Source organism: Dipteris shenzhenensis, chromosome 3, assembly GCF_047967505.1.
Source record: "Dipteris shenzhenensis isolate YYH24624 ecotype China chromosome 3, Dip_SZ_1.0, whole genome shotgun sequence".
In the NCBI taxonomy this organism is placed as follows: Eukaryota; Viridiplantae; Streptophyta; class Polypodiopsida; order Gleicheniales; family Dipteridaceae; genus Dipteris; species Dipteris shenzhenensis.
The window spans coordinates 60,710,459-60,722,846 of NC_141598.1; the positions used below are offsets into that span (position 1 = coordinate 60,710,459).

Genomic DNA, 12,388 nt, shown 5'->3' on the forward strand with positions numbered 1-12,388 from the left:
AATTCAAAATTACAACAAGTATACATATGAAAGAGGGGCGAACAATTATGCAAAAAGATATAAAGTTTAATCTATAGGTATTTTTTATGTGTCCTTGCTTGGACATGCTTTATAGCTTTTTAGAGAGTGACCACCCCATGATATTCTCATAATCATCACAAGAAATGAGAGAACCTTAATGTTTTAGTGGGATTCCCTCTAGGCCGAGCCATAGATAATGCATGTAACATTTTCGGCTACAAGTGTCTTCATTGCATCTAAACTCTTCCTTCCAAATGATCATATTATTTTAGGACTACAATAAGATCTTACAATGTTGTGGTACTTTATACCAATAGATCATGTATTAGCAGCATACGAGCATAGATTAAAGTTGATGATTGAAAATTTTTCATTTAAAAAGGATAACATTTTCATCTATAGTTGAACATGAACCCTAGGCTTTAACCATAATAGTTTGGGAGTGGTTAAGAAGCCTACTATTTGAGGAGTGGATTGGTTAAGTGCCAAGGCTAGGTTGTTCTTTCCATTTGGTCAGTCTTTATGTACTTGTTCCTATCCAAGATTTTCTTAGTCGAAATCAAAATACTAAATTTCTATTATATTATAGAAATATATTATTTAGTAAGAGTCTTATATGTGGTGAATCATGATGATGTTGATGTAAAGGCCTACTAACAACGAGATGTCATTTTCTTAACTAAACATAAGGCTATCAACATGCATTATTTTTAGATTATCGACCAAACTAATAGATTATAACTTTTGGATTAACACTTGGGAGTTGGAATTAATGCACTAAGTGGTCCAAGGCATAATGCCCCACTATTGGGAGCTACAAAGGCTACAAGCAACTCGAAAGCAATCGATTAGTATTTGCCATGCAACAACTTTTAATGGGAATGGCTAAACATTTGACTCAATACAACGAAACCTACACTTAATCACTTCACTACTTGATTGCAATGGGATCTCAATGGGATTTTTAGACCTCATATGAGATCCAACAAGAGAAATTGAGTGCCATGTGAAAGTTTCTTTTTCTTTGTTTCTTTGAGGGTAGGGTACTCCAGCATCCCATTATAAGCTATTATTTACAAGGTTTTCAACATGCACATGGAAGCATTTTTGGCATTGCCTCATGATTCATAGATAGGGAAATCCAACATTATCAAATAAATTAAATAGTACCCATCGTGTGCTTTAGACACATTCCTCAAATGGGCCCAGCACCCTTTGTAGAATTGGTGAGCCATCTAGCTTGTTGTACCATATACTAATCAAAATTGAATAATTTTAATGTGAAATCTAAATAAATGTATGTTTAAGATGATGTATCATTATTTAAATATAAAAAGAATGAATAGCCAGGTCAGCCATAGAATCATCATCCACTAATGCTGTCAACTATTGAAAAGGAAATAAATTGTCAATCTCAGGAATGACGTCCAAAGAAATTTACACTACTTAGCACTCGCGCTATTAGCACTCCCTCCTTTGGAGAGTGGATTCTAGCACTTGTGCTCTCTTGTTTTGGAAATATTAAGTTTTTAATCTAATCTCTATTTTGGAAATAATAAGTATTTAATCTTATAATGGGTGGAGAATGATAACCACTTTTACGAAAGTGCGCATCCTTTTCTGTTGCTTGCCTTTTTCGCCAGGGCTACAGCCATTCATTCAGATACACTGTCTGTTCATCATCCTCGGATCATCCATTGAATGGGCATTGAAACGTTTTACGCTGGTGCAGGCTGTTTTGTGAGCGTACTCTTCGTTTCTTGCCTCTCGAATGGCGCCTCCACTATGTAATTTGCCTCCAGTTTCCCTTACATGCATATTCCTCCTCGTCCTCTTCCCGGGATCGCCGGCTACTGGAGTTCAAACCTCTCGGCCAGATCCCAATGACGCACATAAGATGGCACGTTGGCTCGTAGCCTCAAACTCGTGGGCCGTCATTAGGTATTCTATGATAATTTCCAAAGCTGTCCTATCAGTTAGCGCGTGTCTTTCTACGCAATGTACGTAGAAAAGACGATGCTATAGAAATTGAGCTCTGGCAGTTTAGAATAGCCTCGAGAGAGAAACTCATGGTCGATTAATCCTGTGTAAACGAAGTAACTGTTCTGAAATTGGAGTCAATACGAATGTTAATTGTGCTTTGCTATGGAATGCAGCACAATCTCCCTCCACCTGAAAGGAGCACCTTGGGGGTAAGTCAAGTGACGGACTCGAACAAAGACCGTTGTAACTGAAAGATATATCAGCTAAAAGTAATGCTAATTTGACTGAAAAGTACTCTTCTTCGAGGCAGAAACGTTGTAGACTTCAGTGATGGACCACCTGAGAATTCGACGGGCATTCCTTACTTCTACTTGACAATGCTTGACCCGACTCCTCAAGACTTGACGGCTAATCCCAAATGCTCCGTTACCATCAGCGAGTCTCCTGTGGGCACCTGCGGAAGCACCGATGTTGAGGATCCGAGATGTGCCAAGATCACTCTTTACGGGCAGGTATTCTTCTTAGAAACGCATCAGATTGCAGGCCTTCAGGTCTTTGTGAAACGGGATTTCATTCTAAAGTTTGTTGTAGATGGAGTTCCTGCACGCGAACACAACGGAGTCAAAATTCGCTGAGGCAGCTTTATTTTCGAAGCACCCACAAATGAAAGGTATCTCTTTAATATATCAAACCATAGAGACATACTCTACGTTTTGGGAAGGGTTAGTTTCCCTTTGTTTTTTTGTCAAACTAACCTTGCTAGACACTACCTACTTGTTTAATTTTGTGTTAAATGTTTAAAAAGAAAAAGAAAACAGCCGGCTTTTATTGATCGGGGGGATTCCCAAGAAAAGATCGCCTCATTTACATCATGGGAGCCTACGTTGGAAACCTAGCTAACATCACAAAGGCTATTACTGATCACTCTGAACCTGTTGCTGACAATAGAGATATCTGTCAACATCATTCTCACAAGGGCAAAATCACAGCTTTGTCGGTGAGACTTACTGCGAAATACTAATTGATTTCTTACCATCCACATGGCTAACAAAACTATGGATCAAATGTATGGCCAACAAGCCACCAAAGTCAAATGTAGCCCTTTTGTGTCACTTGCTTGATATAATGTCCAATTCGACATGAAGAGAAATGGCCCATTAAACTTGATTTGCAAATAGCTCCTTCCAACTGCCTCCAAAGCCCCCAAGACACTGGTCAAGCCCACACAAGATGTTGGACATCCTCATTAGAACTTCCACACAAAGGACACCTTGGATCAAGTGACACCCACTCAGCCAACCATCCCCTCACCAACAGCCAGAGATGAAGCACCTTCCAAATAAGAAACCTGACTTTACCAGCCATACATCCTCTCCAAATAGTTTTCAACTTATCCCGCCACCATTTAGAACCTCGCCTAAGTCAAAGAGCACCACATAAGTTGTAGTTGGGGCCAATACATGTTTGACAACCAATAATCTAGAATTCTAACCAATTATGATTCCATACCAAAATCTTAATGTCTATTGAAGCTTATCTTTAGACCAGTTGATCCTTTGTTGCAAAGTTATCCTCAATTCTAGAAATGGAAGTCTAGCTACCTAATAATGACTCCTCTCTCAATCCATTTGGCTGGCAAAGCACTAGCCAAAGCCAACATTCCATCTAAGGTAATTCTGAGGCAAATGATTTAACCTAGCTGCATATTTTGTGTTAGTTGTTAATGGACACTAAAGGTTCCTTTCGTTAGACTAGACTCCTTTAATTAAAGTAGGGCCCCATCGCTGGTTTTACCATCTTGTTTTTAAAAGAGAGAAGATATTATAGCCTTGAAATATTCTCCCTCCCAACCTTGTCAACATAATTGGAATTCGAAAGATCCTTTAGTGCTTCATGTATGTATTTGAGGTTATTAAACACCCCTTCACCCCTTATGTATACATTGACCCTAATAACATTCATCCCTTGGTTGTTTTCTTTTTAATGCCTTTCTTTTGAACAAGGCCACATTTTAGCAATATTAAATTTAAAAAACAGTGGGTTGGGCCCCAAAAAAGAGCACAAACACAAAAACACTTGATTTGTTCCATTCAAAGGCTAGATACATCTAGAGGCCCAAAATTACATTTATTGGTTGAACTTATTGCATCTAATAGTAAAATTTATCCCCTCTTGATAGCATACATTTTGGGGAGTGATGGCCCAAGGGTCATTTCATTTTTGGTGTCTTTTCTTTTGTAAGAAGATAGTGCTCTCATAACTGATGATATCTAATTTCAAAAAGCCTGGTGGCTAGAGTATGTAACTAAGGGGTCTTCTAAGTACTTCTTGAATGCATGTAGTATGGTTCATGTGGTATGGATAATGGGCTATATGCTATCACACCTAAGGTTGTTTTTTAAATTACTACTTCAATGCATGTAGCATGGTTCATGTGGTACTGATAATGGGGTGTATTTATTGGTGACACCCCATGTGTCCCCTCTCTGTGAACTTGAACTTTGCATTGATTTTTCACATAATCTATTGGATGCTTATGCCCTCATTCACTAGTGAAAACTTTCATTAGGGTCTAGGATCAAGGGGTTAAGCAAATGAGGACAAACACTTTTTAGAACCTATAGATTTGCAGCCACATGATGGACCCCCCCCACCGCTCTCTTTGAGCTTAAACTTTTGCATATGGATTCCTTCCATGGGTATTGAATCTTATTGAATGGCCAATATGTATGATGGTATTTAAACATTAAATTTTCACATAATCAATTAGATGCTAAGAATAATTCCCTCATTCTATATTACCTATCTTGTATTAAGGACTAGGACCAAGGTGATCTAGCAAATAAATTTTTAGAATTTACAAAACTGCCACCACAATGGCTTGACATATAGAGGTGATGAAATGGGCTTAGTAGATTATATATGCACAATAATATTCCCATGCTCTCATGGATAGAATAACAAGTGACCGATTGTCATCATCAATCTCATCAATAGAATGTGAATGACCATCGAATATTTTTCAGCTTAAAAAGAAGTCCCACTATGCCCTTTTAGGCAATAGAAGTGTATTCCTAGCAAACAATCTACGTCTTCATGTAAAAAACAGATCATATTAAAGTTCATTCTAATTCCATTAGAAAAAATAAATAAGACTAGAGGGATGGACTTGATTCATTATCCAAAGTAGCAACAATTTGTTAACATCTTTATAAATTACTTATTTTCAACAAGCTCTCAAACTTTGTAACATAACTTGACTTTATTTTCAACAAGCTTTCATCAACTTCAAAGCTCTTTAAGAGATATAGAAATATTTAACTATACAACACTTTACATGTTACATAAAAGCTAAATTATAAAATTTTTACAATTTTGTTAAATTCACTCAAAAAACATACAAGAAAAAGTTAAACTATGCCATCTAATTATTATATCCAAAGAGAAGTTTATTGAAGACATTAGAGAACTTTGTAACATAACTTGACTCTCTTTTATTTTCAACAAGCTCTCATCAACTTCAAAGCTCTTTAAGAGATATAGAAATATTTAACTATACAACACTTTACATGTTACATAAAAGCTAAATTATAAAATTTTTACAATTTTGTTAAATTCACTCAAAAAACATACAAGAAAAAGTTAAACTATGCCATCTAATTATTATATCCAAAGAGAAGTTTATTGAAGACATTAGAGTGCATGATGTAGAGGGATGTAAATGGCTATTAGAGAACCTAGCCCTAATAAACATGTATATAACTTGTCCTTAATTCTTTTGAGTGTATAGTCTCTCTCTCTAAGTTGTCTTCTTTTTGCATGATCCATCAAAAGTCATTATGCCATTATTTATACAAATCTATTTAAATAAATAAAATTTTCTCACATAGAGCATAGTCTTGGTATAGTTCATATCTAGCATAATGGACAACACAATTCATCTTCATTGAGAACACAAAATTTTGGGGCCTAACAAATAGGAAGTTATAGTTATGCATGAAACTTGATACTATGCCAATACAAGGTAGAGTTGTGTATAGGTTGGTGAGCAACTTGAAAGGATATCATCAAACTCAATATTATATTATCATGATTGGGTATAGCCAGCTAACTATGAGAGTTTTTTTTGGACATGATGGGGCAAGTGTGGAAGTTGGCCAATATCAAATATTATGAAATTGATAGTGAAACCATAGTGATAATTAGTAATAGTTGAAGGTCTTACTAGTTTATCCACATTTAAGTCCCAATTTTAAATACCTTTGGTTTTTCCTCCTCTTTTCATTCATCTTTAGGGCCATCCAACCCTTCCCGTTTTCCTTGATGGTCATATGCAATAGCAAGGCTAAGGCACTAGAGGTCATCACTAAAGCTATTTTATCTTTGCTTTTGTGAGATCGGTTATCCCAATCTAATGTTTTGACTTTGTTCTTGGTTCCTCATCAACCTGTTGGCTTTAGTTCTAAATTTTGACATCTCATCAAAGAGACCATTGATGATGCTCTTGGAGAAAGTGGGGGCTTCTACACTGCTTCAAAATAGCATGTACAAATGTGCCCCTACTCCATTTCCCTTGTACCTTTTAGTCTAGAGGTTGGTAGCCTAGTCAATGATGGCATTAGTGACAATATTTTCCCATTTAATGCCTCTCCATGTGTCATATTCATAACTTTTTGGATGAGATGCTATGTGACATTTTTGTTTGTACTCACTTGGAGAGGAACACAAAAATTTATTTGTATCAAGGTCTTTTGCATTGTTCAGCCAGCCATTCATTTTCCTTGAACTAGTCTTCATTGTTTTCAGTGAATGGGTCCATGGTGGTCTCTCTTGGGTTTGACAACTTCAGTCATGCTGCGACTAAGTTCTTCTATAACTATGACCCATCTCCCTACTCCCTCAAAGGCCATTTCAGCCAAGATATATGAGTTGAGGGCATCTTCCTAGCATCTACTACTAGGTCTCTATTATAGAATTGTATCTAGGAGAGGGATTGGAGCTCATCTAAGCTAGTTAGCTTGAACTACACCTTGGCTATTGGTGGGTAATCTTGATCTATTGGTGAGATCACCTCTAGCCCCTCTAGCTTTTCTACTCAGAAGAGTTTGGATGTTCTGTTGGTGATCTTTCCTTCTTTTGTTGGAATACAACCATCATGATAAAAAAATGTAAGGCTTGTGGATGATGGGGAAGATTTGGTAGTTATGGAGAGGGTGGATGGGGAGTAGGAGGATTTCTACAGTTTGTAAGATGCAATTTTTTTGAGTTTGACTTGGGCCTTATAATCTGTTATTCTTAGAGTTATCTTCTACTAAGACAGCCTCTCAAAGGTCAATGTGCACCACCACTGTCACTCTCTTTTGTGATTAGGATTTCTATTGAGAGAGGTACCCCCTTGACTGCTCCACTCTTTTGGCTACTCATGCCCCCTTGTTCTCATTCTACATGCAGTTCCTCCCCTAAATTTTGATTGGATCGATGATGGGGTTGGTTTGGTTTAGCACTTGGTTTAGCACTCATCCCTCTATGGCTTGGTGGTGGTGCCGCATTCCTCTAGTATTTCAGCCCAAGTTTAGCCCATGAATTGTTTTGGTTTAGCACTCATCCCTCTATGGCGACTTCGTGGTGGTGCCGCATTTCTCTAGTATTTCAACCCATGAATTCTACTTGAACAACTTGGCTCTATGGTTTGGACCCTTGGATTTCCTCTCTACCTTCATTTTTTGTGAGGCTCTCCTTTCGCTACATGCACCCACACTGGCTTCTACTCACAACAAGGCATCAATCCAAACCCCCTATGACAAATTTCATTGTGAGGAGTCTTTTTCCAATGTAAGAGGTGTCTTCCCCCCTTGTAGACCTTTGGATTTAATTCCTTCTTAATAGTGCCTTGACAAATTGGTATTTGCACTTTGTGCTCCTCTTGGTTATTGTCAAGGTCTCTACCCCCAAGTCATGAATTACTTTGGCACCCTTCACCCAATAGCATGGGGTATCATCCTTTGTGTTTAATCAATACTATATTGAAGGTAACAATGAGGTAGGAGACACTAACCTTCATGAACACATCCCAATCCCTATTTTCCATTCTCATCTTCAATGATGAAGGCTTCAGATCCTTTACTTTGATCCTTTGCTTAACTTATGATGTTCAACCCCCAAACCTCCATCTACTATCACACCTTGCACCTTATAATTACAAATCTTGATGCCAATCATAGGAACCTCTTCATCTAGATCTTGGTTTTAGTCGCTTGAGTCACTGATGTAATAGGGGCAACTTTGCTTCATTGCTTTAGTGCTTGGTCTTGGGAGAACTTTGTCCTACAGGGAAAGAGTTCCTTTAGGTGGCCAATGGTGATCATTATGTTCAGTTCCTTAAATTTTCCCCATGCCCATTTGTCCTTCGCATGCCTCACTCAATGGTTTCCTTCTTCTTCAATGGGGCTTTGCTATCCTCTACTATTTTTTTGTCTTTTAGTTTGCTTCTCTCCTAGTTGACCCAAAGTGTTTACCTCTTGGCTAGTCATTGCCCCTATCTTTCTCTCTTCTAGTTTTTTGTCTTTTTTGGTTCAATATTATGTTGAACCTTGCAATCTTGTGACCACTTGTGTCCACTTCAATGCTCACAACACTTGCTTGGGATGTGTGGTCATCATTGTCACATGATTTTTGTAGCATGTCTAACTCCTTCTTCCATAATCAAAACTCATTTTTTCAATGCCCTTCATTTTCATAAAAGAAGAATGCCATGGTGGTTAGTGGCCTTGCTCCTTAACCTTCATACATTCTCTTTGGTTCTTGCACTACTTGATTTCCCTTGGTGTTCATCTTTCTCTTGTTGTACTAGCATTCCTCATCGATATGGCTTGGATGGTTATAGGTGTGGCAAAATCTATCTGATTCACACTCGTTTTTTGTGGCCATTTGTTTTGGATTTGTGGCACCAAACTTCCTCCTCCTCTAGGGGCCCTCGTTTGCTCATTTCTTTGAGAAGATTCTTGAGCTCATCTTTTTTCTCTTTGCTCCTCAGATAGTCTACTTCTTCCTTTGGGCTCAAACTTCCCCTTCTCCAATGCAACTTCTTTAACAAACAATTCATCACACATCCTCACTAATTGCATTTTTTCCCTTTTGGTGTAGCCTTGGTCCCAAATCAAGGTTGCTCATCAACTAGGACCTCAACAACATTTTGACTTGCAAATTGTTCAGCTAATTCATGAGCACCTTCATTTTTGTAACAAAAAAATACACATTTTTTTCATTTGTTGGTGGAGGTCATTGATCTTTAGCAACATGATTTCCTTTCTAAATTTTTGTTTGAAACTTTTCATGAACACAGCCTTCAGGTCATCCCACATCTTGAACTATCTATTTGGGTGCTTGTCATACCATTTAATGTCCTTCTTGGGAATGGTGGTGGGGAAGTACAACAAGTACCCCTACTCACAATGAATTTGCAAAGTTGTTTCTAGCCTTAGAAATTTCTACATATGGGTTTGGGGACTCTCTCCCTCATTCTTATTGAGGCTTTGAAATTTCACACATATCCTTGGTCCTCATTCTTGATCTCGGCTTCTTGGTGGAGTCATGCTACATTGTCTTTCCCTTTGTTCTTCTCTTCTCTCATCTCTCTAGTCTTCGTAGCACTGATTTGTCTTCTTCATTGATGGTTTCTAACCTTCTTATGAGATTTTGAGTTTTATGGACAATTGCTCCTTAGTTGTGCATATCGCATATGTTGCCTTGGTATTTCATTTGGTGGCCCCATCATCAACTGTTACCAAACTACTGGCACTCTACTAACTTCTCCATTGCACGTAACTTTATTGTCCTCATAGAATTGCCAAATGATAATGTTCAAAATGGTAACCCAAAGCTCCTAACATAGACTGCATGCTTTCTATTCAACTGGTCATTCCATGTGGTCTTCACTCATCTGGATGGTAGGGCAATTTCTATTTCTAGGTAATCAGGAGTGGTGCAGTGATATGATAGCTAGAGAGGTGGGATCAAGTATAAGTGAGAGCACAACTAGAACCAAGAACATGAGGAGATTATTGGCACTCAAAGAGAATCCAAAAGTAATCAACCAAAAAGAGGGAGAGAATTGTATTTCTTATGGCCAATTGGCTATATAAAATAGTGCATTGTTGCATTTGATGACCTAGTACCTTTCCCAAAATGATGAACCTTTCCTATTTTGATGTGTGGATTATTTATATCAAGAAGGAATATAACATTTGATGGACCAAGGTGCTGAGTACTACCTCCCACCTTTATGATGATTGAATTTTTAATTGTTTGACCCTAATATCTACCCATTGCAAATTTGATTTGGTCATCAGATCACTTGCTCCATGTCTAACAACCTACCACTTAAGCACCATAGGTATTGACTTCTATATAACCAACATTGTCCCTTATGCTTACTCTTGTCTGAATAGTGTATTGGCGGATGACATGGGCTGGCAGGTTCATTGTCGTACTTCACCGTTGTCCATTTGTATAACTATTATTTTTCCTTGTGTTTACTTATGCTAGAATGGTGCTTTAGTAGATGATATGGATTGTTGGGTTCATTGTGCTTATCGATTCACCAGCCCCTTTGCCACTTTTCTAATCAGATATTTTGAGCATAAGGAGCATGTACCAAATTATACTTGCTAACTTTAGTAGTTAACTCAAAACCCTTGACTTTTTAAGAAATGGCCAAAGTGAAGCTACGGATGAGAATTTCATCACCTATGATTCAATCAAAATGATTGAAAATCTAAGAAGGATAGTTAACCATAGTAGACTTATATTGAGGAACCTCATTCTATCTTGTAGGTATGCTAGATGACTCTAGCCAATCATCGACCCTTTTGGAGTATACTTCCATTCATCTAGCTAATCATGGATGGCTTCTGCCCTTTTCGAAGTCTGCTTCAACCTTGTCACACACATGCACACACGGACACACACATGTGCATGCACACACACACACATGCACACACCCACCCCAATGCATGTGCATGCACATGTTCACACATATGCATGTGCATGCACACGTTCACACATATGCATGAATGCATGTTCACACACACATCTTTTTTTTTGTCAACTACACACACACGTGCATGCATGCATGAATACACACACATGCACACAGTAACGCACGCGCACACACACAAAGAGAGAGAGAGAGAGAGAGAGAGAGAGAGAGAGAGAAGGGGGGGGGGATCAGGTACGGAAGCATTCTTTTATCTTAATTATTAATCAAGCTAGAAATATGAGAAGTAATAGATTGTATTTAACTGTGTGAATTTTGTCTTTATTTCTTGGGCTATTTGACAAGTTATAGTTTTGAAATGGAACTTGCACACATGTTGATAAGTTCTCTTTCTCCTTTGATTGTAGATTGGCCTGAAAATCATAACTTTACTTTTTACAAGCTATCACTTGAGGACATATTTCTTATAGATTATTTTGGTGGAGCAAAGCCCCTCTCTGTAGTTGATTATTTGAAATCATATTAAGTTTTACTTTTTGAGAGCTTGTGTCTAGAAATGCTCATAAATCATAAAGTAATATATATTTAGGATACATATTATATGGTTATGTATCAAGGACTTACTATATTGGTAGCAAATAGCTTATTACAATACCCATGTTACGTTATGTATTTTGATTATGTAAGTCATTAGTTATTTTACCTTCTCATATTAAGTGCAAGCTAGAAACTAGTGCACAAATGAATATGCTATTTGGAAAACCGTCCAAACTTCTTGTAGCTAGTTATGTCATGACTTTTATTTTCTTTTATATATGGTCAAAATCATTGTAATTTTTTGAACTACTAATTTAGATATTTTTCCCTGGTGCATAATGACAAAATGTCCTCATTCAAAACATGTTCCTAGAAACTTGAAATAATATTTATCCATTGCAACTTATGATTAAATCTTTATGGATTGCTACTTATTATTTATGCATTTCAACTTATGATTAAATCTTTTTGGATTACTTTGATCAAGGTGGAATGAGATCTACCAAGTTTTGTCAACCATCATAGCTTAGGTTGGAAATTATTTTTGCAAAGTTCTAAAAGATCCATATAATGCAATCTAGGCTTTTCTTAAAATGTGTTTTGGCACAAAAGGGAAGAGAGAGAGAGAGAGAGAGAGAGAGAGAGAGAGAGAGAGAGAGAGAGAGAGAGGATCAAACAACCCTTGAATGCATAACTCAATATCGTAGGAGCCTTTTTCTTTTTCTTTTTTTTGGGGGGGGAGGCTTTACATTCAGAAATGCTTCTCTAATCCTAGACTCTCCAATGCCACAAATTGACAATCAGACACACACATGGATAAATTCCAAACTCATACAACACAATGCACCAAAT

At 37.5% G+C, this 12,388-nt stretch overlaps 1 protein-coding gene across 1 annotated transcript; it reads left to right on the forward strand.

Moving 5' to 3' along the window:
- Positions 1-1,707: 1,707 nt before the first annotated feature.
- Positions 1,708-11,764, forward strand: LOC147904110 (uncharacterized). The gene is made up of 5 exons (XM_087372870.1): positions 1,708-1,962; positions 2,178-2,213; positions 2,315-2,516; positions 2,596-2,674; positions 11,407-11,764. The coding sequence occupies exons 1-5, from the start codon at positions 1,793-1,795 to the stop codon at positions 11,523-11,525; spliced, it is 606 nt and encodes a 201-aa protein (XP_087228996.1). The 5' UTR covers positions 1,708-1,792; the 3' UTR covers positions 11,526-11,764.
- Positions 11,765-12,388: the final 624 nt, after the last annotated feature.